The sequence below is a fragment of the Tiliqua scincoides genome, chromosome 2 (assembly GCF_035046505.1).
Source record: "Tiliqua scincoides isolate rTilSci1 chromosome 2, rTilSci1.hap2, whole genome shotgun sequence".
Classification (NCBI taxonomy): domain Eukaryota; kingdom Metazoa; phylum Chordata; class Lepidosauria; order Squamata; family Scincidae; genus Tiliqua; species Tiliqua scincoides.
In genome coordinates this window covers 148739365-148764988 of record NC_089822.1, presented here as the reverse complement: position 1 = coordinate 148764988, position 25624 = coordinate 148739365, and the positions used below count along the sequence as shown (strand labels likewise).

The 25624-nt window shown below is 43.6% G+C and overlaps 1 protein-coding gene across 1 annotated transcript; it reads right to left on the bottom strand.

The window, feature by feature from the left end:
- Nucleotides 1–15963: 15963 nt before the first annotated feature.
- RPL38 (ribosomal protein L38) lies at nt 15964–22818 on the bottom strand. Its single transcript, XM_066616799.1, has 5 exons — nt 22741–22818; nt 22507–22535; nt 21203–21263; nt 17646–17768; nt 15964–16041 (listed from the first exon to the last, which is right to left on the bottom strand). The coding sequence occupies exons 2-5, from the start codon at nt 22507–22509 to the stop codon at nt 16016–16018; spliced, it is 213 nt and encodes a 70-aa protein (XP_066472896.1). The 5' UTR covers nt 22510–22535; nt 22741–22818; the 3' UTR covers nt 15964–16015.
- Between the last annotated feature and the right edge of the window lie 2806 nt (nt 22819–25624).

The window sequence follows — 25624 nt, the reverse complement described above, 5'->3', positions numbered from 1 at the left end:
GAATGACTGAAAGAGTTATAGCACAGATCTTCTCCAACTCTGATATCCAATCTTCCATATTCATTCAACAGCTCTAGTTGATGAGTTTATCTAATAGAAGAATTCAGCCTGGAGCTATTTGCATTAGGGCAGTGATTCTCAAACTTTTTAGCACAGGACCCACTTTTTAGAATGACAGTCGGGACCCACAGGAAGTGATGTCATAACCTGGAAGGGATGTCATGACCAGAAGTGACATCATTAAGCAGGAAAATTTTTTAACAAACCTAGACTGCAATCCTATCCACACTTACCCAGGAGATAGCCCCACTGACTAACATTGTTGAAAGCATATACATAGTAGCCTGTACAAAGTACAGATCTCCCCAAATGCAGTCACATACCATGTTGGCATCAAGTCTAATATACTAAAAACAAAATATTGAAATGAATGGGGACACACCTGAAATTGGCTCACAACCCACATAGTGAGTCCTGACTCACAGTTTGAGAAACAGTGCATTAGGGAATTTCATATGGCAGTGGTTCTCACACATTTAGCACCAGGACCCACTTTTTAGAAGGAGAATTTGTCAGGACCCACCAGACGTGATGCCGTGACCAGAAGTGACACCATCAAGCAAGAACATTTTTAACAATCCTAGGCTGCAATCCTACCCACACTTACCCAGGAGTAAGTCTAATTATCATTGTTAAAAGCATATACATAGTAGCTTGTTAAAAGTACAGGTCTGTGACATTTCCCCAAATGCAGTCACATACCATGGTAGCATCAAGTCTAATATATTAAACATAAAATACTGAAATGAATCTAAAATTGGCTCGCAACCCACCTAGTGAGTCCCAACCCACAGTTTGAGAAACGCTGTTATGGCATGCTAGAGGTGTCAGCACCAAAAGGCAAGGCCACATAGCACCAGCAGTGGTGAAATATTTGCTGCTACAGAAGAAGGTAAAAATAAATTCGGAGCTGGAAATTCCTTCCCATCACTTGAGAAGTGAGATATTAAAAATAATAAGTTTGTTTTCAGTTATGTGGAAAGAATGCAGACAGAGCTTTCTTTTTATTCATACATATATACTTGATAAGAATTGAAGAAATGTCAGATTTCACTTCCATTTCTGAAAAAGGAATCTAATAGTGCAATCCATTGTATGTTTATTCAGAACTATTCAATAGAGCTTACTCCCAGATCAGGTTATAGAACACTGTTGCATAAATTTAGACCTCATTGCTATAAGGGTTAAAAAAAATTCTGTGCTACTTTTACAGCAGGAATCAACTTGTAGTTTTAATTCTCCACCCCACTGTGAAATATATGGTCACATGTTCTCTATATTGCTCTTCCTTATACATTTAAGTTTTATTTTATATACCTTGTATTTTTCATGTTGAACATCTTCTACCATCGCACAGCAATATACTGTAATGAGATTTTTTTCTCCTGTTGCCTACCTAGTCTCCTGCTGAGGCCCATATATTTTTATGTAGTGATTTCATTCAATGTACATTAAGTCAAAATTCCTTAGCATAATTGTTTAGGGCAAACTTTTCAATAGGAGAGCTGCATTGTATATTTTACACATTCTTGTGGGTTGAAAAAAATATCAGTTTTATATAGGGTGGAGGCAAGCACACATGGCACACTGGCTCTGTCTGATCCATTTCAAAACCTAGTTTGTTAGAAGTAGTTTATGCATGTGCAAAAATGTCTCTTTCCTCACCGCAATTGTTTTACTATGTTGTTGAAAAATCAACATGCGGAAACCTGAATTGTTTTACCAGCAGAAGTGAGGTTAACATTGAATAACTATGGTTTGACGGTCTTAAAGCATATGGTCCAGGTGACTGAAAATGAGGGTTAGATGGGTTGACACCACTCTATGGAAGGAGTGCGGCAGACAGAACTGCATGTGTTAACTGTCGAACTACGTGGTTGAGAAAAAATATTTTGCTGAGGGCCAGATGAATTCTTGTGGTGGGCTGGCTGTGGCTCCTGGGCCATAGTTTGGAGAACCCCTGGTGTAGGGTCATGATTACCACCTCCATACTGCAGGCTGATGTGTGTATGTGAGGCTGAAAAGGAGTGGCTTCCCTAAGGCCATCTGAAGAGTTCTAGATTCAGGTAAGATTTGAAACAGGGACTTCCTTGTTCATAGGTCATCTTGTAACCATTGTGTTTCAAGAGCTGAGAATTTGGACCCCATAAGCTCCACCTAGGTCCTAAAAAAAAAAAAAAATTGCTACTCAAGATGTACTATTAGAGTAAATGTCAACCTGTCACCTCTTGTGGATTGAATGTTCAGTAATCCGTAGTGTCTGGTGTGATGTTTATACAGAAATATGCAATACCACAGCTTGTCATTTAAACTTGGGCTCCTAGAATGGTTTTGCTTAATCTTATCGATGGGGAAATGGATTCCTATCACCATAAACCTCTTGTTATTTCCATCTTACTTGTTATCCAAGTAGCAAGACTGGCAGCAGCCAGTCATGGTCCACAGATTCAAAGGGGATTCCCCCTCCCTGCTGCCAGACTCAGTGGTGCAGAAACATTTTCTTTGCCCAAATTGATAAAACGGGATTTCTTAAGAAAGAACGACCAGAAAAAACTTTTTAAGAAATCTGGTTTCCCTAAATTTCTCACATAGAAAATTTACCTGGAGATGCGAGACCATAACAATACCAATCTCTGTTTTTTGACTAGTTAACACAGGTAGGTCCTTCTATAACAGAAGCTGGAAAAGGAGAATATAAAATATTTACCTAGTGTGCTTCAGATACTGAAAGTTCTGCCTTTTCACAACTGTGTAATCACATATTTTACCCTATTTTTAAAGACATTCCTACCACATCATTCTCCCTCTCATGTCCCAGTTTTGAGAATCAGTTCTTTCTTCCACTCCACTGGTATTGTAGTAGTTGGCTCCATTTCTGCACATACCCCACTTGAGAACCAAACTTTAGCTTAATTTAGAAACTACTAGCTCAAAACAAAACTACATTCAAGAAAAAAGCACTCTGAAAACCCCTACATTTGTTGGAAACAGTTGTGCAATGGGTCTGCAGGAAATTAGCCAGACAATTTAATAGGCTGTTCAGCTTTCTAGCCTCTATGAATCACAGTAGCTGTGCTCTGTATTTATAGCTTCCTATTCCTTTGGTTAATAGACTGTATAAATCCCAAAGTGTTTTCAGCATGATGTCAAGGCCTCCAGCCTGATGCAATGAATCTTTCACACCCTTCCAACTCAAGGCTCTTTTCTAGGGAATGGTAATTAGCTCACTGCCAGAACAGCCCTCTCTGCAACCCCTTGATACAATTTAATGCAAGTAATATGTCCATATATGTGCAGCAATCTTTGACTAGTTGGTTTTATTAAACACTTTGGAATGGAAATGGGGGCTGGCTCTACCTCTGTGGGATAGCACATGCTTTTTCCCATACAGTACATCTCTGGTTCAATCCCTGGCATCTGCAGCTTATGAAGAAAATTTCTATACTACTTTTCAACAAGGAAGTTCACAGTGGTTTATATAGCTAAATGAATAGATGGTTCCCTCTGCTGAAAAAGGTTCATAATCTAAAAAGATAGACTGGAAAAGGTCTCTTCCTGAAGCCCTGCAGAGCTGCTGCCAATCGGTATTCACCATAGTGAGCTAAGGTAGTTCAATGGTCTGACTCAGTAGAAGGCAGCTTCCTATTGTCCTATAAAGAAAACACCAAGCCCTGCACTCATGAATGCTTTCCTTTCCTCAGTGCTCTGATTTCTTCTTTTACTTTCAATTTTATGGCTAACAATCGTATACGGTTATACCCAAACTGGGTTAACTATGGCTTGTGCCAAACTAGGATTGCAAACTACAGCTTGAACTGAGGTTGCAATCCTGGTTGTAGAGAAGCTGTATTTGCCATGTCATGCAATGATTTGCTCTGTTTCCAGGTTGAGATGTGAGCCTCAGGCTGGGTGTCTTGGCAAACTATGGTTTGCAAGTACATTGGAAATGAGGAAGGAAATCAAAGCAAGTCAGAGGCAGAGGCAGAATGCAAGCCCGGGCCTCATTCAACTAGCACCGGACCACAGTTTGGCATTATATTTAAACCAACCAATTAAACCTCTGATCTTATTGATGTCATTTGCAGCATAAATGAATTGGGTCCGTATATCAATAGCCTATCTTCTTTTGTTGTTTATACCATCCTCACAAGCCTTCCAAGAAATGCCACCCTGTGTCGCTATATTTACTCTTTTATTTTGACAGAATTCCTTCCAAGGCAGGTGGATATAACCAACCACTGGTCAAGTTCAAATCTTGCCATCCACAAACACACAAATCCTCAAGTCTCATAATGAAAAGATCACCTCATCAATTTTAGTTATCTCAAGGGTTAGTAAAATCAGAGTGGCTCTCCTAGAAGTGGTTTGTATTTATAATGTTGAAGAAGGTCCTCAGAGTGTTTGACCTCCAGTAAAATATTCTAATATTGGAATTTATTCGAGTCTGAAACTGTGGGTTCAGCTCTAGTCATATCCTGAAATAATTCACTCCATCTGATACTAGTAGGCACCTTGCACCTTGTTCTCCTGGCACTGGTGAAATTTCCATTGCGTATTGTGATGTGGTGGAGAAACTTTCGCTGGAATAAGATGCTGGACACTTTTAATATCCCTGAAGGAATTCATGTTTCCTGATTCTGTTCGTTATCCCATTGTGGAGATTCTCTTGGAACAGCATCAGCAAATGATATATAGGCAAAGAACAGTGAGTGGTGGGCCTGGGATACATCAGCACTGCCTGGGAGATTTTTATTGAAATGTGAACTTTGGTTCCCATTTCCTCTTTATGGTGCTTTTAAATACAGTTTGAGTTACGTCCTTGAAAACCATCTCCCGCACGTGTTTTCTGTTCTGCATCAGACTGTGGTATAAATAATTCTCTGAGTTTGTCACTGCAGGAGTGGAGCTGAAGCAGCCTCAGAACACTTTTAAATCCTTGCTCTGCTGATGGTGGGAAGAGGTTTAGTAGGAAGGAGCTGCCTTGCCCCATAAATGGATTTTCTCTTAACTTTTGTATAATTAAGAGCAGAAAGTGAAAGCAGGACTGCTTTGAGAACAGGATTTTGTCTTCTTCCAAAAATAACTAGCACTTGATTATTGTCCTGTAGGCAACTTTCAGTCTTGAAAGACTATGGTATCGCGCTCTGAATGGTGGTTCTGGAACAGCGTCTATTGTGGCTGAAAAGGCCAATTCGGGAGTGACAATCCCTTCCACATCGGGAACAAATGCAGCCTGTCCCTGGTCTGTCTCCCTGGCTATGGGCCTTCCTTCTTTGCCTCAGATTATTGTAGATTTTACATTTTGTGTTTCTCCTTTTTAGCTCACCTCTCCATGAGTTCAATTTTTGTGGATTCTCATAACAGGTGCTGTAATTCTGAGGTATTTCCGCAGCAGCAGTGGACATGACAGCTTTAAATAAGTACACACTTGGAAGAAATAATTGTTTTTATGATATAAAAATTATCAGTGAATACAAAGTGGAAGTGATTGTACAGAAACAAAAATCTCCTTTCCTTGACATTATGCAATCATCAAATGGCATTAAGCAACAGGGGAACAAGAACCTTGCAATGACTATGGTATATTTTTCTGTGATTAACAATTTTTTTCATAAACACAAACAACATTATTGAGCAGGATTGGGGCCAGTTGAAGCTCAGCCAGGGCCAAGGGGAATTCCTTCCCCTTCCCCTGAGTAAAGCCACAGCAGCCCCAATGGGGCTACTCAGATCTGCACATCCTCAAGAAGTGGCTCAAACCTGAGCAGCCCTGAGCTGCTCTGGACTGCCCGGGACCAGGGTTAGGATCTGGCACTTGAGCAGCTCCTGGCCTGCCCGCTGACCCACCTCCTGTGCTCCCCACCCCAAAACGTCTCCTTCCTGCCCTCCCCCGCCCCCTGCCAACCTGACTTGGCTGGTGCGGGCATACCTTCATGCCAACGGGACTTGGGCCAGCCTCCCTCTTCTCTTGGGAGTGCAACACCGCTGGGCTGGCTGGCCCAAGTCCTTTTGCGGATTGCACCCTTAATCTGGTATCTCAGTGGTATCCTAATGGGGTTAGGAAGAATGCCCCCTCCTCAGTATTGTAGCGATGATGGTGTAGTTCACATTAGCTGCAACTTCCAGCGACTGTTGATTTCTCAAAGGACCCAATAAGTACTTTTTCTTTTTCTGAGACTGACAAGAATACAGTTGTAATCCTATACACCCTTACCTGGGATAAGTCTCATTTAACTCAGAAGACTTTACTTCTGAATAGCCATGCATAGGATTATGCTATTATTCTATTTGCATTCTTTCTTTAAGGTGGCTGGACTACTCGTAGCACCACCATGAATTGACTGGACATATCTGGGGTCCCTGTAGATTATCATTATTAATCAACCTTGACTACAGCAGCAGCAGTTTCCTGAAGGGGGGAAATTCAGCCCCCACCAGCCAAACAGACATGTTGTTCCCCATCCCCACTGCTGCAGAATACCCTAGCAACTGCTGCTGTGAAAAGCACTCAACCCCACAAAACAAAGCCTTTTTCTCACCTTCTGACCCTAGTGCAGTTGCAGGAAGAGAAGAATTTTCATCCAAAGAGAAAATATCCATTCCCCATGCAGAAAACAGGGCCAGTTTGGCACAAATAAACCTTGGCCAAACAATGTCCAGTCATACTATCTAGGCACTACTATGCTAGAAAAGCTAATGTAAAAGCCTCTGTTGCCCATCAGAGTCCCTGATTGGTCAGTCAGTCCATACGAATTCATTGACTAAGGGCACAATCCTAACCCACTTTCCAGCACTGACATAAGGACAATGCAGCTCTGAGGTAAGGGAACAAACATTCCCTTACTTTGAGGAGGCCTCCGTGAGTGACACCCAACTGCAGGATGCAGCACAAGTCCCATTATATTGGTACAGCGAGTCATGGACTCTTCGCTCACAACAGGAGAGGAAACTGAATGCTTTCCACGTGCGCTGCCTCCGATGCATCCTTGGCATCACCTAGCAGGACAAAGTTCCAAACAACACAGTCCTGGAACGAGCTGGAATCCCTAGCATGTATGCACTGCTGAAACAGAGACACCTGCGTTGGCTCGGTCATGTCATGAGAATGGATGATGGCCGGATTCCAAAGGATCTCCTCTATGGAGAACTCATGCAAGGAAAGCGCCCTACAGGTAGACCACAGCTGCGATACAAGGACATCTGCAAGAGGGATCTGAAGGCCTTAGGAGTGGACCTCAACAAGTGGGAAAACCTGGCCTCTGAGCAGCCCGCTTGGAGGCAGGCTGTGCAGCATGGCCTTTCCCAGTTTGAAGAGACACTTGGCCAACAGACTGAGGCAAAGAAGGAAAGCCCATAGCCAGGGAGACAGACCAGGGACAGACTGCACTTGCTCCCGGTGTGGAAGGGATTGTCAGTCCCGAATCGGCCTTTTCAGCCACACTAGACGCTGTTCCAGAACCACCATTCAGAGCGCGATACCATAGTCTTTCGAGACTGAAGGTTGCCAACACACAAGCACCAATATGCCGGTGCCGGAAAGTTGGTTAGGATTTGAACCTAAGGCTGCAATCCTATTCACACCCAACAGTAAGCCCCATTGATTATAATGGGACTTATCTCTGAGTAGACATGCATAGGATTAGGCTCCAAAGCCTGTCCCAGACTTCATCTTCTCCTCTTTTGTTTCTTTCCCTTTTGCTGTCACATTGTACCAATCCAAGAACCCCAAGAAGGAAGGAATGTCTCATGCACACATGCATATGTGAGTGACCATGCACATCATGCTGGATCTTCCTCCTTGAGGAAAGGAGCATGAGCACAGTCCTATTTTGTTTTAGAAGATTCTGAGATGTTGCTTTGTCCAGGTACCCATTTACATGCCTGGAGGGACCATGAAGATCTGATGTTGCCGCTTTAGGTTGTAGAGCCCTAGAGCCTGCTGCTGTCTCCTCTTCTGGTTCCTTCCCCTCCATACCATAGTGACATGGATTGCCAATTTAATGTCTAAACTGATACATCTGGGCAGATTTAAAGTCAGTTTACTAAGCAGAATCTGGCAAGTCATGGGGTGGAGACCAGCTGGCATGGCCTCTGAGAGGAATTTTATCAGGGGGTACAAGGTTTCTTTTGGGCCCCTTTGCAAAGGGGGAGGGGTGAAACAGAGCAGGGGAGGGTGTGACAGGTGAGCAGAATGGAGGCAGAGAAGGGTGAAACAGGGTGGGGGGAGGGTGGAGACACCTGGAAAAGTCTTTAGAGCTCTGGTCTACCCACCCATGTGACATCAGCAGCTAGATACGGTAATATGAAAAACCAAACACACTCCCAAGTCTTTCTTACATTTTTTAAATATAGAAAATCATGCAAAAAATTATTTGTATTGTATTGGCAACCTTCAGTCTCGAAAGACTATGGTATCGCGCTCTGAAAGGTGGTTCTGGCACAGCGTCTAGTGTGGCTGAAAAGGCCAATCCGGGAGTGACAATCCCTTCCAGACCGGGAGCAAGTGCAGTCTGTCCCTGGTCTGTCTCCCTGGCTATGGGCCTTCCTTCTTTGCCTCTTAGCCTCAGACTGTTGGCAAAGTGTCTCTTCAAACTGGGAAAGGCCATGCTGCACAGCCTTCCTCCAAGCGGGCCGCTCAGAGGCCAGGGTTTCCACTTGTTGAGGTCCATCCCTAAGGCCTTCAGATCCCTCTTGCAGATGTCCTTGTATCGCAGCTGTGGTCTACCTGTAGGGCGCTTTCCTTGCACGAGTTCTCCATAGAGGAGATCCTTTGGGATCCGGCCATCATTCATTCTCACGACATGACCAAGCCAACGCAGGCGTCTCTGTTTCAGCAGTGAATACATGCTAGGGATTCCACCACGTTCCAGGACTGTGTTGTTTGGAACTTTGTCCTGCCAGGTGATGCCGAGGATGCGTCGGAGGCAGCGCATGTGGAAAGCGCTCAGTTTCCTCTCCTGTTGTGAGCGAAGAGTCCATGACTCGCTGCAGTACAGAAGTGTACTCAGGATGCAAGCTCTGTAGACCTGGATCTTGGTATGTTCCGTCAGCTTCTTGTTGGACCAGACTCTCTTTGTGTCTGGAAAACGTGGTAGCTGCTTTACCGATGCGCTTGTTTAGCTCGGTATCGAGAGAATGAGTGTCGGAGATCGTTGAGCCAAGGTACACAAAGTCATGGACAACCTTCAGTTCATGCTCAGAGATTGTAATGCAGGGAGGTGAGTCCACATCCTGAACCATGACCTGTGTTTTCTTCAGACTGCATCATCATATTTAGGCTCACCCTAGAATGGAAAGTGCCCTGATTGCACCAAAGTATACTTCTCCAGCACCTGTAGCCCCACAGTGGTGTCCCTGAGCTCCTATGGGAGTTGGCAACCTTCAGTCTCGAAAGACTATGGTATCGCGCTCTGAATGGTGGTTCTGGAACAGCGTCTAGTGTGGCTGAAAAGGCCAATTCGGGACTGACAATCCCTTCCACACTGGGAGCAAGTGCAGTCTGTTCCTGGTCTGTCTCCCTGGCTATGGGCCTTCCTTCTTTACCTCTTTGCCTCAGACTGTTGGCCAAGTGTCTCTTCAAACTGGGAAAGGCCATGCTGCACAGCCTGCCTCCAAGCGGGCCGCTCAGAGGCCAGGGTTTCCCACTTGTTGAGGTCCACTCCTAAGGCCTTCAGATCCCTCTTGCAGATGTCCTTGTATCGCAGCTGTGGTCTACCTGTAGGGCGCTTTCCTTGCACAAGTTCTCCATAGAGGAGATCCTTTGGGATCCGGCCATCATCCATTTTCATGACATGACCGAGCCAACGCAGGTGTCTCTGTTTCAGCAGTGCATACATGCTAGGGATTCCAGCACGTTCCAGGACTGTGTTGTTTGGAACGTTGTCCTGCCAGGTGATGCTGAGAATGCGTCGGAGGCAGCGCATGTGGAAAGCGTTCAGTTTCCTTTCCTGTAGTGAGCGAAAAGTCCATGACTCACTGCAGTACAGAAGTGTACTCAGGACACAAGCTCTGTAGACTGGGATCTTGGTATGTTCCGTCAGCTTCTTATTGGACCAGACTCTCTTTGTGAGTCTGGAAAACGTGGTAGCTGCTTTACCGATGCATTTGTTTAGCTCGGTATCGAGAGAAAGAGTGTCGGAGATCGTTGAGCCAAGGTACACAAAGTCATGGACAACCTCCAGTTCATGCACAGAGACTGTAATGCAGGGAGGTAAGTCCACATCCTGAACCATGACCTGTATTTTCTTCAGGCTGATTGTCAGTCCAAAATCTTGGCAGTCCTTGCTAAAACGATCCATGGGCTGCTGGAGATCTTTGGGAGAGTGGGTAGTGACAGCTGCATCGTCGGCAACTGCATCGTTGAGCTCCTATACACTCCTTCATAGTAAGCAGATCCACAAGCTAAAGAGCTACTGTAGCGGTCCAGTTGCCTCCCAGATCTGACACTGTGTTAAGCAGTGTCATGTATGCACTTCTTGGCCCAGCATATATGGCTTGCCAGTAGCTGCAGCCACATGCTCATAGTAGTGTCCCCAGCAACAAGTCTGAGTAGATAGGAAAATGTAAAATCCCAGGAAATTTCTGGGCCCCCTCCTTTGGCTCCTGGGCTCCCTTTTTGACCCTGGGCCCGGGTACAAATTACCCTTTACCCCCTGCTCCTGGGCCCTGCCAGCTGGATCTAGGTCCACCAATAGCAGTTACCTTACAGTGCCTTTTCTGCAGTCCCATAAGTCTTGTGAAAGCCAGGATAAACCCCCTCACTTAATACCATCAAACACCAGGCCAAAACCTGGCTTTTTTTTTTTTTTTTTTAATAGAAGATTTAAGACTTGACTGCTAGATTTATTTTCCATTATCAATTTTTATCACTTGCTCTGTTGGGATTTTTTTTTTCCTGCTCTGATTGTGTACTGATTTGTTTTACGTTTTAAAGTTGTTTTATGTTGCGATTCAGACCAAATCACATAGTGTGATTAGAGGTGTGTTGTAAATTTTTAATATCTGAGTTTTACTGGTTGGGACTGTATAATTGGCTGACAATCCTGCAGTGAACTCTCTTCTTAGGTCAGGTTCCTACAGGACAGCAACTCTTCACCTTAATAGGGCACAGACTTAGGCCCAAACAGTGTTCTTGTCCATCTCAGCCCACTGTTGCTAGGTTATCTTCTTCCTTGCTTCAGCTCCCTGTAAAGACTTTCCTCCACCTCTTGCTAGGCAGGAGCTCTACACTGAAAGTTAGCATTGGGGAAGGCAGCCCCAAGTAGCTAACCTACAGTACATTTCTAGCAGGAAGAGAGCTCTTTTGGCAGACAAGGCAATTGTCTCTGCACATGTCAAGCCAAAGTGATTTGCAAGCAGAGTACCTGCTCCAAACAGACAAGTTCCATTTCAACCCCACAAGACAGTTTAATTGGAAGTTTATTGATACACTAAAGAGCAGAGAATGGACTGGGAGGTGAGTTGAATGACCTTCAACACTCAAACCTTACAGGGTATTTCACTTATAAGCCCTGTATTACCTGCCTGCCCCCAAACACACAACTGGACTTTTTAAAACATAGAGCGACATCTAGGGGCAGGATTTTGAAGAGCACTCAACTTATCTTTAGCAGAAACAGTGGTTGTGCTTGATGTCATTAGTTAAACATATCTTTGGCATCAGGGCAAATAATTATAGTAGCTGAGGGTGTTCCTTGAGCCAGAGCAGACTGGCTACCACTTTAGAAACTTATAGCAAGCTTCTCATTGGGTGAAAAAATAAAGACTATTGTCAATAAAGTTCAGGTGGGGAATTTGAAGTAAAAGACAGAATGAGCAGTGTTTGCTGTGCAACACTATTTCAGAAATAGTAAGTTCATTCCTTCCCCTGGGGGATAAGAATAGGCCCTCAGTTTGGCTGTACTTGTCGTAAGAGGCGACTAAACAGCCACCGGGTAGATGAGACTCGTTAGCATGGGAAGGCAGCTCATCTGAGAGAAGGAAAACTGATCCCAAACCTCCACCGCCTTGTGGCTACATCCAGTTTTGGAAAAGGCTTCAGGAGTCAACCTCGAGGCAAAATCCGGAGCCGGAGTCCCTGAGGCAGTTCATGGCTGAACACATCAACGTTCTGGCAACTCCTGCAACACCGCTGGAACCAACTGTATTGGCTTCTGCTTTTCCATTGAACCACTGGAGGGAGGATTTCCTGCACCGGTAACAGTCTCTCCTCCATATCTGCTTTACCCAGGTTTCGCGCACTGGAGAGGACAGTTCCAGAACCACCATTTAGAGCGCGATACCATAGGAGACTGAAGGATGTAACAAGTTCATCCCACCTAAATAATTCTTAAGATTCTTGACTGACAATGAACTTTGAAAGTTCTAAAGCAGTGTCTGTTTGTCCCCCACATACATTAGTAACTGGCAATGACATCATCACTCATTACTTCTAAGTTGGGAGGCCAGATGCAACATGACAAACACAAGGGCGCAATCCTAACCCCTTATGTCAGTGCTTTCCAGCACTGGCATAGCGGTGCCAACAGGAAATGTGCTGCATCCTGCAGTTGAGTGTTACTCACAGAGGCCTCCTCAAAGTAAGGGAATGTTTGTTCCCTTTCCTCAGAGCTGCATTGCCCTTATGTCGTGCTGGAAAGCACTGACTTAAGGGGTTAGGATTGCACCCCAAGAGGCTCAGGGTGAACGGGAGGGCTTTTTTGAGTGTGGAAAAGCATGCTCCAGAGCATCGCTTGCTGAGTCGAGCTTCTTACCTATTTGTTGGGTCATGTTCCTGGTCTTGCTGCTGGATGGCAGGAGTCCAGGGGTTCTGTGAGTACCATCAGACACCACCTCAAGCACCACTGATGGTACCCGCACCACTGGTTGAGAAACACTGTTCCCTGAAACTCTATTGCAGTTTTGTAGCTCTTATGCAGAACTCCAAATGTGTTAATTTTGTATCAGTAATCTCTTCTGTTTCAGTCAGTACAGTTATAGAAAAGGCAAAGAGAAAATGCAGAGATTACAAAGCCACTTACAGCTCGATTTTATGCTGGTTGATGGTGCCATGGTACAGATGTGCCAAAACAGCTGCTGCTATATTCAGTGGGGCCAACAAGCCAGCCGGAGATCTCCTCAGGGTATCAGTTCCCTTGCCCCTGTGGGTCTACTCAGATCTGCACCAGTGAAATTGGTGTGGATTTGAACATCCCATTTAGGGCTTTCTGGTGCAGAAGGTGGGAATTGGATTTGGTGGCAGTCTCTGCCACCAATGGGCCTTATTCATCCCTGGGGCCACCCTCTACCCATCCAGTTTTACTCCCTCTGCCATCCAGAAATGCCTTCCCCATTGCTTGGCATAATACAGCTGTGGGCTTCTGTTGGCCATTGACTGGCATGGAGGCCCACTGCCAACATGCCTTATGGTATGTTTGTGATGGCCACTGCTAGGCAGCAACAGGCAACTGGCACTGCCTTGGCATAGGATCGAGCCCTCTAGACCAGACGTTCCCAAACTATTTAGCATCAGGACCCACCTAAAAAAATGTTTCACCTTACCAGCTGCTCAAGCCTCTGTGATTACAATGGTGATTGGGCAGTAGTGCTCCCTGTGAGTAGCAGGTTTAACCCTTGATGCACAGGTGTAACCCTATCTGCCAAAAATTGGGTCATACTCCAGTCTGAGAACAGTAGCTCTACAGCAAGATGGGCAATAGTAATATGGGTAGTCAAGGGAGGGAGAAATTAGCAAACCCCCTTCTTATGGATGAAAGTGCCTTATGTTAATGAACATGTGTTAGGACACAATTCAAATATCAGACTGATATAGCAAAGGCATAAATTATTTTGGTTATGCCTTTCTTGAGCTAAGCTGCTCCCATCTTGTAACAACTTTCATTCAGGTTAATGAAAATAGAGACACAGCAGGTGTTTCTTAACAGAGGCACTAGGCCTCAGGGCAACCTAAAAGTTGTGCATTGCAAACTACAAGCCATTTCCTACATCGGGAGACCAGATGTGACATAACACCAGTAAGAGGCTCAGGGTGAATAGAAGGGCTTTTTTGAGTATGGAAAAGCAGGCTTTGGAGCTCTGCCTGCTGAGCAGCCTCCTATCACTGTTAGTCGGGTCACATTCCTGGTTTCACTGCCTAATGGCAGGAGTACAGGAGTCCCATGAGTACAACCCCAGATGTAGGAAATAGCTATGGATGGTAGATGTGTGTTCTTCATATACTAGTCATTAACACTCTAAAGTCAACCTGGTGCTTTTGAAAGAAAATTTTAGGTTGAATTTTGACTAAAATTCAGACTTGTGCAGTCATCTTCAAGCTACAGCTGAAACAGAAACCCACAATGAAGGAATCTTCACCCTTCTTGTAATGGTCTCATCATATCATTATGTGATATGTGTTATCTTATACTGTGACATTCCCAGTAAGTCTAAATGAAGTATTTTTCCCTTGAATTTACAGATCTCTCCATTTTTGGTGTATTAAAAAGAGGAACTAATAGAAAAATATCTTAACAATTTCAATTTGGAAAACAGCAAAAATGATCATATCCAACATGACTTGCACGTGGACAGAGTTCTATTTTTAAGAACCTGGGCCCAAATTCTTAATTAACAAGGAAACTTTCCAGTTGTCCTGGATAGTCACTCTGCAGAACAATGACCTATATCACAAATGACTTCATGGAGCATTTACTAGTACACTTACTGAAAACTAGATTTTGCTACTGCCTCGGCACATTTTGTGGGAAAGAAGATAATTCAGAAATACATTTTGACCAGTAAAATCAAGCCATGCTGGGATGACTTTTACAGCCTCCCTCTAAAGAACACAGACTGATAGTTATAAAAGCCTGAACTCTCTGCTAGTTCATATTTTCCAAACTCAAGTACTATATGGTAGAAGTTCCCATCACTGTTTTTTTGGCTTCCTTTTTTCGGTCAAAGCCCATGCCAGCTTCTACTCATACCACAGGGTTGAATAACTTAATTCTCTTCCACTCCCCCCCACCTACTATGTCTATAAATTCCACACTGTAGGGTTTCAATGAGTATACTGCAGAATGCTTTGAGGAGATACTGAATTTGGGTGTCAGTTCTGGGGTTCAAGTGAAGATCTGTAAACGCTGGACTCTCTATGTACAAGTGTGCGCCCCTCAGTGACCTCTATGCTGGGATCACATATGCAACGACCATGTGTGGTCACGTGGTCATGGGGGCACACACCCACCCTTCAAATGTGGAGAGCTCCGCTCTTCTTGCCTCTGGAGGGCTGTCTGATCCTCCCAGAGGCAGCACACGTCCAAGCACTGCCTCTGCAAGGCTCAGACTGAAGGAAATTGCACCTCTAGTGCAATTTATGGCTTCCTCCGTGAATCCAGAAGTCACGCGAGAGCTGCGATTTCCCTCAGCCTGAGCCTCACAGAGGCAGTGCTTGGATGTGTGCTGCCTCTGGAAGGCTCTGACAACCCTCTGGAGGGGAGTGGAGCATTCCCTTCCCCGCAGAGGGTTCAGATTGCATCAAGCACCGCTTGACGACAGGGATCACGGTCCCAATCCCTGTCAACTGGCGCACGACTGTACATTGAAATCAAATGTCTCAGATGAGTGTTTCAAAATGGTGCTCATATATTAACCACAGGAAAGCTAAGAACTGTTTGAACGAAAGTCACCCTTCCTATCTTAGAACTATTTGGATTCAAAATTTAGGCAAGTGGAAAGAAAACAGCTAATGGGATGAACAGACTGACTAAAGACTATTAATGCCCCACCCCTCAAGGAGATAAACAAAGTTCTTCAGAACAGTAACAGGAATCCATGAATTGCTGCTCCTCTCCAAGGACTAGAGTTGTATTGCTAGCCGCCACCTGCCTGAGCTACCCTTCATAAAATATAACACTGAGAAGGAAGAACAGTTTGTTCCTTTATTACAACCCATGGCCAAATTTCAGACACGATTGGTTCACTTCAGTTCTTTCACAGCCAAACCTAAAGAGAAGGGAGAAAAGTAGGTTGAAGAACTGCGAAGAGACAGATTCTGCTCTCATTACTTCTACTTGTCAGACTGACAGACCCCCAGAGGTTTTTACTACATTCCAGCCACAAGCTGCCAAGGCTTGTTAGCTGACCCCCACAACCAGCTGACTTGTGAACCAGGTGGTCAGAACACTTGCAGGACTTTTCATACATGTACTGCTACTACAGCTAAATGTTCAATGACATTTCACACCAAGAGAGCCAATGTCATTCTTCAGGTTGACGTATCTTCTCTCTGTCCAGTGGCTTTCCGCCTTAGTAAGTGATGTTTAGAGACCTACAGCTTCAGAAGCCAATATTATTAGATCTTACAAGCTCTGTTGTATGAGAACTTCTCTCTCATGCCATGTCCTTCATGGATACTTAATTGGGGAAATGGCATTACCTTTCACTAATTTATCCTTGAATTGGACTTCTAGCTTTGTTTTCCCTAACTTTTGAAGTACACACCAAATATTGGTACTCACCCTGATCACTACTATAAATGTTTTCACCCAGTCTTAAAAACTAGTGACCATCACCCATTTTAGTTGTACCATGCTGAAACCCCTTGATTTTTAAATCTGATTTGAGAACTTCCAGTTTTACTGGGCATTTTTTTAAAAACTAAGATCTGATTTTAATGCAAGCCAACATGTTAAACTGAGTAGATTTCTAGGACTACCAAACACACCACATTAAAGACTGCTCTTCCATGACAAAGAATGAACGGGGCGGGGGATATCACCCAGTGGTTCCCAAACTGTGGATCAGGACCCAATGCTGGGTTGCCAAAGAGTGATGGAATGGTCAGATAATTAATTATCTCAAGACCTGAGGTTATTCAAAAAAATCAGATACTATAGCTGCTAATTACTTTGCAAAAAGCTCAGTTCCTGCAGTTTGCAAGCATGTGCAAATGTAGAGAGATAAATGTTTTCTTCTCATTACTAATAAATAAATCTTTCTATATCTCCTTTTTAAAAAGTCTGGAAAATATAGGTGGTTTCCAATAGAGTGTAGTTTTAAAAAAAGTAGGTGCCGGTGCTAGGAGCCACTGACTTAACAAGAAATGGATATTTAAGCATAATCCAACTAGATTTCAATTTCAAGCGTGAATGACAAAAAAGGGAGTGTGTTAGGGTCATATTTTACTCTTCAAAAGAAATTAACATTAACGGGCTTAACTACAGCTGGGTTGCACCCATATCATCAATCTCATGAAGAAATGCATGAGAAGATCTTAAGATATTCGAGTCCCCATAGGAATCTACGCCCCTACCCCCACAGACATTGGATGAGGTCCTGTGTGAGCTGCTGGCAGACATTCAACCGGCTATCAGCTATGAGAGTGTCTTTTTTATACTGATATAATAATAAATATGCATACTGGATATTAATCTTTATGTTTGGTGTTTTTTAAAATTGTCAACTGTCTCTGGAGGAGAATGACGGGTTATATACTATTAAATAATACACACACATATATATCAGTTGGTCCTGAAAACAAATTAAGACCACGATCACATAACCAGAGTCTTTCCCTACAATACATAGCATCCTTCAAGTTTAGTTACCTGGTGGCAGAGACTGCTTCAGTTTTTCAGCCTTTTCTTTGTCTGTGATTACCAACGTATACAGATACCGGCTACAACGCACTTTGAATTTCACATTATCCTTGTTCTTCTTGATCTTGACAGCTACATGTAAGAACACTGGGGTTAGCACCATATATATAACATCTCAAACAAATTGTTCAGTGTAACAGCAGAACCAGAGCCTGGTGAGATGCAATATCTTTTTGAGGCAAGCGATTTTGAGTAAATCCTGTTTTATCCACTGGTGATCACAGTCATGACAAGTGACCTCCGTACATTACTGCCATTCTACCTTTTTGAGCCCATGAAAGTCCTCTCCTTCACTGTATAAATAACTCATGAGTGAACAACCTTTTCGAAGACTTACATAGAAAATGCCCAATCCCATCTTTCTGTGCTGTGATGCAGTGGCACAGAAAAGGCCTCCACTGCATCCAGTGCAGAATGAAAAGCTGCTGGAGGTCTCCCCAATAAAAGGGAATATTTCTCCCCTTCCCACAGGGTAAACTCCAGAAGCCACTATGCGGTTATTCTAGCTCACGCCAGCAAAATAGCTGGTGCAGACCTGAGCAGCTTTGTGTCGGCAGATCTGGCCCAGGAGGGGGGAACAGGATCCAGCAGAACCCTCTGTTGCGGTCCCCAATCCCTCCTGGGGCCAATTCATCCCTTCCCCTCTCCCCACCTCCGTTCTGCCCGTTCTGCCCTTCCTACATGGCATGCCCTTCCTACATGCTGGTCTCCAACTGGTGAAGGCACAGGTCTGTCTGCTGGCACCATGATCCTCCATGCTGCTGCAAATTACAATGTGAGCATAGTGAACTTAGGACAGTACTGTAAATCTCTGATTGGGCACTACCTTATTGTCACCCCCCATGGCTGCCCACACACTTCTACTTAAGGACCGCACCCAACCTTTGTATACGTTTATGTAGCTTTGCAAACATTTTCATTCCTATTCTCCAAATCCATTAAAAGAGTGATTAGATCAAAGCAAGACTTTGTGTTAAGCTGCTTGGATTCTAGGGGGAAATGCGAGTCTTTGTAGAATTCAAAATGGGTAGAAATATCCTTCATGCAAATTTTCTTCAAATTCAGTTCAGATTTCATCTGAACCAGCTTCTGCAGGTAAGTAAAATCATTGACAGATGACTCACAGACATACAGCATTTGAATGCACCATTCCAAAAGATATCAACCTAAACTGTTTTGTGAGTAGTTTAGACTGCCAGTTTCACTATGCAAAGAACTATTTGATTTCCAATTCTGATTCCAAGAGTACAGTTTATGTAACACTACCTATAGTTTATTAGAACACAATCTCAATGCAAACATTTAGTAATATAGCTTATATGTTATAAGGCCATAATCTTAGGCCATAATCATATCCATAATTTCCTAGGAGCAAGCCCCACTGAACACAACGGGACATACTTCTGACTGTCAGACTGTTCAAAGCATCAGAAGTGTTTTACATGCCAAGAGAGTTTACCCAAGCCTATTAAATTGCTTCAAATTACTCCAGTTTCCTCATTTTGTAGGACCTATCTGTTTATAAGACCACAATCAGTCTTGGGCTATTTTGAAGCTGCAATGAAAATAATCTATTACGTTTTTGAACATCAGCTTAACTTTAAGAATCTAAACAGTGACAAATTCTCCTTGAATTCAAAGAAAAAAGTCTCCTTGAATATTTTTCCAAAGAAATACCAATGGGACATCATACTCGCACTTGGCTCATACTGGTTCTTTTGCACAATGTACATCAGAGTGGTCATTTTCCTTCCACGAAGTGTGTAAACAGACACCAGAGCAGAAGAAAATTCTATTCAGGGGAACTGTAAAGTCCCCAATAGCTGAGCTTTAAGTATGTATGTAAGTTTTAGCAGTGAACTTGTAGTGAAAACACATTCACCAGACACTGGCCATACATACAACTTTCTCTTCCAATTGAGTTTGGGGGGAAACCTATTCTGATTTTTGGTTGAAAACGGATTGCAAAGCACTGATCAGCTGACCCTTGTGATAGTCATGCAGTCACCAGCCCCACCTTCTGAGGTCACTTTTAAAAAGGGTAAACAACACTACCAGAACAAAGTAGGCAATGGATCTGGAACATGGGTGGGGGAGAGACAAGATAGAGTGCAGTGTTCCATGAAGGAGTGCAGTGTTCCCAAGGCTATATGCCCTGTGAATGAAGGGGACGGGGAACAGAACAGAATTCCTATTAGCAGGAACACCTATATGCATGGTTACAGAAAGCCTCCAACTTCTAAAACCAAAGGTTATGCACACATGTACAATCCCCCATTCAATTCCTGCTATCTTATGTGACAGTTAAACTTACCTGGGAGTTGCTAAAGCTCTCTGGAAAGTCTGGGGATGCCTGCGATGTGCCTACAGCCCTACAGATGTCTACAGCCCTCCTGGCAGCTTCAAAGTTCTGATAAAAGCAAAAACAAAACAAAAAAAACTTCTCCCCGTTTTCATTGTGAAACCAGAAGGTTTTTTTTTTTTTTTTGCTTTTAACAGGACTTTGAAGCTACCAGGAGGGCTGCAGAGGGGGCTGCAGGCTCCCCAGAAAGCTTTAGTGACCTCCAGGTAAGTTTAAAAAACCCTTCCCTCCCTGACAGGTCCATCTAGTCCAGCTTCCTATATCTCACAGTGGCCCACCAAATGCTCCAGGAAGCTCACAAGACAACAAGAGACCTGCATCTTGGTGCCCTCCCCTACATCTGGCATTCTGACATGGCCCATTTCTAAAATCAGGAGGGTGCACACACACATCATGGCTTGTAAGCTGTGATGGATTTTTCCTCCAGAAACTTGTCCAATCCCCTTTAAAGGTGTCTAGTACAGATGCCATCACCATATCTTGTGAATTCCAGACCAACTACATGATGACTAAAGAAATACTTTCTTCTGTGTACCCTGTGACTGCACTAGTAATATAAATATTACTAATTAAGCTGCATAATAATTGTCGCTAGCCTTTCCACTTTACCTAAAAAGATGGGCCAAATTTATCTTTAAAAGATATGCTCCTAACTATTCTGATCTTGTGTAAAAACAAAAATACCTTAATGACTCTTTATGATCATGTTAATAATACTTCCCCTCCCCCACAATGGCAATAGTGTGGTGTAAGGCAGGTGGGCAGAGACCTGAGCAGGCCAAATCTGATCCTCAGTACTAGCAGCAATGCTCAAAGTACCATGAAGGGACGGACAAGGACACCATACAGGGTCCAGTGCAGGACTTTTATAATGAGCATGGAAATAGGGGGACAACAGTTTTTGTCATGACTAGGCACACCTGGAACCATGACTACCATGGAATGGACTATCAACTGCTGTAAGAGAGTGCAGTGCTTTATAAAAGATAAATTATCTTTACATGTTCCAATCAATATTGATACTTAGATTCTAAGCCTTCTACCTTGTAGCAAGTAAAAAGCACACAGAACAGCCTGTATTACACTTTCAAAACAGCATCAAGTTATGCTCAGAGACCAAGTCAAAAATCACTACTATACTCACATTTTGCATCTTTTCTTCTGGCTGTGAGCAGAAAGTCTTTGATCTCTTCAATTTTACGAGGCTGTAAGAAACAACAATTAAGGCTCCTGAATACAAGCACTGACATTTTATGCAGTTATTTTTATCATCAAAAATGCAAAACATCCATAAAAATTTATAATTTAGCAACCCATTCTACAATTATTCTTTCTGGTACAGGTCTTAGACAATGCTAAGTTTACTTGACTCTTACTTTCTGCTGCCCAGATAACTTATTCTGTGCTGAACCGAATACCCACAACATGAAGCCTACAAACTGTAAAGCCTCATTTCATGTGACATACACAGTCTTCCCAACAGGAAGAGACAATACATATGCTGAGCATGTTCTCAAAGAAAAAACTCAGCCTTCAAATCTGCAGGGAAAAAAAATCCTTCAAGCCTCATTATTATTAATGGTATTTATATACTGCTTTTCAATTAAAACTTCACAAAGCAGTTTACAGAGAAAAACTAATGGCTCCCTGTCCCAAAAGGGCTCACAATCTAAAAAGATGCAAAAGAATACCAGCAAATGGGCACTAGAAAAGACACTGCTGGGGTGTGGACGGCCAGTTACTCTCTTCCACTAAAAAAAATAGGAACATCCACTTGAAAAAGTGCCTCTTACCCAGATAGCAGGGGTAATATTTTATTTATAGAGTATTATCTACGACTGCTTGCGTATCGAGGAATTACAAAACAAACGTTCCAGGTAAGTATTTTTTAAGCAGTACATCACACAAGGACCACTCCCCCCTCAACACGTGTGCTTGCATATCACCAATCCCAGACTCCAAATAGGTAAGAATTGCTTCCTTTTACTGTACTCCAATGATTCCCAACCTGGGGTACGCATACCCCCCAGGGGTACCTGCCAAGACCTTTAGGGGTACTTGAAAAAGAACTGAATAATAGCTGAAAAAGGCAGGTCTGTATCAGAATGCCTTGTGGGGCTGGCAAGGCAAGAAGGAAGGCAGCTGGCTGGCTGAAAAAGCCCCACCAACTGCTAGTTTCTGGTCATCAACTCGTGTTATTACCAGATATGGATCAGTAGTTGGAAACATACATACATACATATATAGTTGGAATTTATATATATATAAGAAGTGTGCATAGGGCTGCAGCCTCAGTGCAGGAAGGCCAGACACTGACCTACATGTTCAGCCGTGCTGGAAACATACAGCGCGCGCGTTCCCAGGGCAGTCATTCAGTGCCTGGTATGCGCCAACGGAGACCCAAGAGGTCCATTTCCCCTCAAACTCCCTACCCCACCCCGCACTCACCATGGCGACGGCTTCTGGTGGCTTCGGGCCTGTGGGAGAAACCAACATGGCAGACTCAGATAGGACACCCGAGAACCGCATCCCGAACAACCTTCCCCGCCAGCCGCCTCCCCTCCCCCCTCCAAATCCCTGCCAAAAGGTTCCTCACCCCCCGCCGTATCTCCGCCACCCCACTGCCCGTCCCCCCCCGAAAGCCTCAGCCACGGATGGCAACGGATTCAAACGGCCACTCACCGAGACGCTCAACTGAACGGCGAGCCCACACCACAGAGAGAAAGAGCGATCACTTCCGCATCCGGGTACTTAAAAACCGGCTCAGGGGATAGAGCTACGGAAAGCGAAGAAGGATAATGTTACTGCACCATGGATGTTTCGAGTGCTATAGAACGTTTCACCTGGTAGAGAGTAAGGAGAAGAGGAAAGAGGGAGCCTTGTGCTGCAGTCCTATGCATGCCCTTGATGGGAAATGGACCCAATTTAAAGCAGCAGGACCTACTTCTCAATCAACATGAGAGCTGTAAATGATCTGCAAGTGTCATAGAGTTGCAAGAGCTTAGGGCACAAGCCTAACCAGGTCTACTCAGAAGCAAATCCTATTTTGTTCAATGGGGCTTACTCTCAGGAAAGCGTTTGCAGGAAAGGGTTTACAGCCCTACTTGATTAGTCCATATTATTTCATGGATCATGAACCATTGCACCTAAAATACTCCCTGACTAAAGCACTCTCTTTACTAGACAGATAAAAATTAAAATACACAAATAAAGGACTGAAAAATGTCCAGAGTGGTGTGTGTGTTGCTGACCACCAATGATGTCCTGGACACTGTGGTATGCTAATAGATGCCAGTGACAAAGTTGTTCTGGGCTACTTCACATGTTTTGGATATTATGATTGTATAATGTATGCCTAGCCAGGTGCCTTGGCCAATCATGAGTTCCTCCACATGTGGTATACACAAACCTGCCTTTTCCAGAAGGAAATGCCCCAACTCCAGCATCAATAATGGGGAGTTAGGGCCAAATCCTATCCAAATTTCCAGCGCTAATGTAGCCATGCCAATGGCACATGCTGCATTCTGCAGTTTGGGGGCAGTCACAGAAGGCTCCTCAAGGTAAGAGAATGTTCGCTTACCTCGTGTGTTCGCTTACCTCAGGGGTCTCCAAACCCTGACCCAGGGGCCAGATGCAGCCCGCGGCAAGCCTCTGTCCGGCCCGCAGTCAGCCTCTTGTCTCCTGAGAGCCTCTGGTCCACTCAACTGAACACAACTGGAGCTGTGCTCTGGTTGTGTCTGGAGGGTGTTCTAAAAGCCAGAGAGATTGAAGGAATGAGCCCATTCATTCATTTATTCACTCATCTAAGTTCCATCTCTAATTTATTTATATAAATTTTAGATTTAAATTTTTTTCCAAGCCCTCAACACTTCGACAGATATTTGATGCAGCCCTCTGGCCAAAAAGTTTAGAGACCCCTGGCTTACCTCATGGCTGCACTGCAGCTGCATCAGTGCTAGAAAGTTGGATAGGATTGGGCCCTCAGTAGAGTATGACAACTAGCAGCCCTTGATGAGAATGCACATCACCATGCGCATCAAAAAGTGCATCCAGCCAGTTCAAAAGGTGCTCAGATGAGCATCACGGTGTAGATGGGATGCATATCCATAGCAGTGATGTACACATAATAAGCATGTGAATTTCCCTCACTGGAGTGGGGCAATGTTCTGTATTCATAATCTTTACCAACCAAATTGTGCTTTGATGTCCATTTCAGTCTTCCTTTATGCAACAGGGAGGGATTAATTCATAGCTCTAGTCACCTGATCATGCATCACCTTTAGAATACTGTACTGAACATGACTTGCTCTATATGCAATGACACAGTTTAAACACAAGAGGGCACTTGGATTATACAGTAGTTTTAAAACAAACCAACAAGTAAAACACCACCACTCAACCACAAAAGTAAATATCGATCCAGCATGGTTCATTATGCACAGAAATCAAGCCCTTGTGTTACTTGCTTATTATTCTTATATTAAGCCTCAAGAAAAATATCCCACATCTGCCCATGATGGGCTGAACTGGTATTTTATGGAAACTACTGAGATCTTTTGCAAGAGGCACTAATGTTCATTGATGTGATGTACTCCCATCTTGTCAATGCCTTAGTTATAAAAAGGTATCAGAGAGAACTATTAATGTAATAGAAAAAGCAGGACTATAACTGTAAAAATTAAAAGATATCAACATAAAACAAACAAGATTTTCCCCAAGAAATTTGGTAGTCTTAAATGGGTCTTAAAAAGTCTTAAAAAGTCTTAATTCTTACCATCTGTACAGTATTACCTTTTTGTGTGTGTTTGCAATTCTCTTATGTTTGTTGTCCTCCCAAGCCTATGAAGGTCATTTTACTATATTTTCCAATAGGGAATCAAAACCGAGCTACAGTCACTTGTTCAGAGTGATTTTAAAGCTCCTCCCAGATTCTAGGCCAAGATTGTTTAGTAGAATCTAAGAGCAGCTCTCACACATGCAGTGTTTTCCTTCATGGAAATCATTTTCACATAGGAAAAACTGCCATGGTTCTTGATTGCCTCTTGTTTCTTCCAGAGCCCACACTTTAGGGACCAATAAAGAAACAAGGAAAATCAAGACAAACTATGGACATTTGAAACACTCTACACCAGTGGTTCTCACACATTTAGTACCAGAACCCACTTTTTAGAATGAGAATCTGTCAGGACCCACGGGAAGCAGTCATGACCAGTGACATCATCAAGCAGGAACATTTGTAACAATCCTAGGCTGCAATCCTATGCACATTTACCCAGGAGTAAGTCCCATTTACTATCATTGTTAAAAGAACAGACATAGTAGCTTATTCAAAGTAAAGGTCTGTAACATTTTCCCAAATGCAGTCACATATCATAGTAGCGTCAAGTCTAATATGTTAAAAATAAAATATTGAAATGTATGGGGACCCACCTGAAATTGGCTTGTGACCCACCTAGTGGGTCCTAACCCACAGCTTGAGAAACACTGCTCTATACAACACAGGTTTCTTTTCCACTTCTGGTTTTGCGCATTTGCTCTACTTTCACTTTTCAAGCTGCGAGGAGCC

What these genes read in the sequence shown, in the direction of transcription:
- RPL38 (XM_066616799.1), bottom strand. An exon ending in CAGAAGAAAAGATGCAAAAT is followed by an intron (nt 17,769 to 21,202) that starts GTGAGTATAGTA and finishes TCTTACATGTAG; the next exon opens with CTGTCAAGATCAAGAAGAAC. An exon ending in GAAGCAGTCTCTGCCACCAG is followed by an intron (nt 16,042 to 17,645) that starts GTAACTAAACTT and finishes CCTTCTCTTTAG; the next exon opens with GTTTGGCTGTGAAAGAACTG.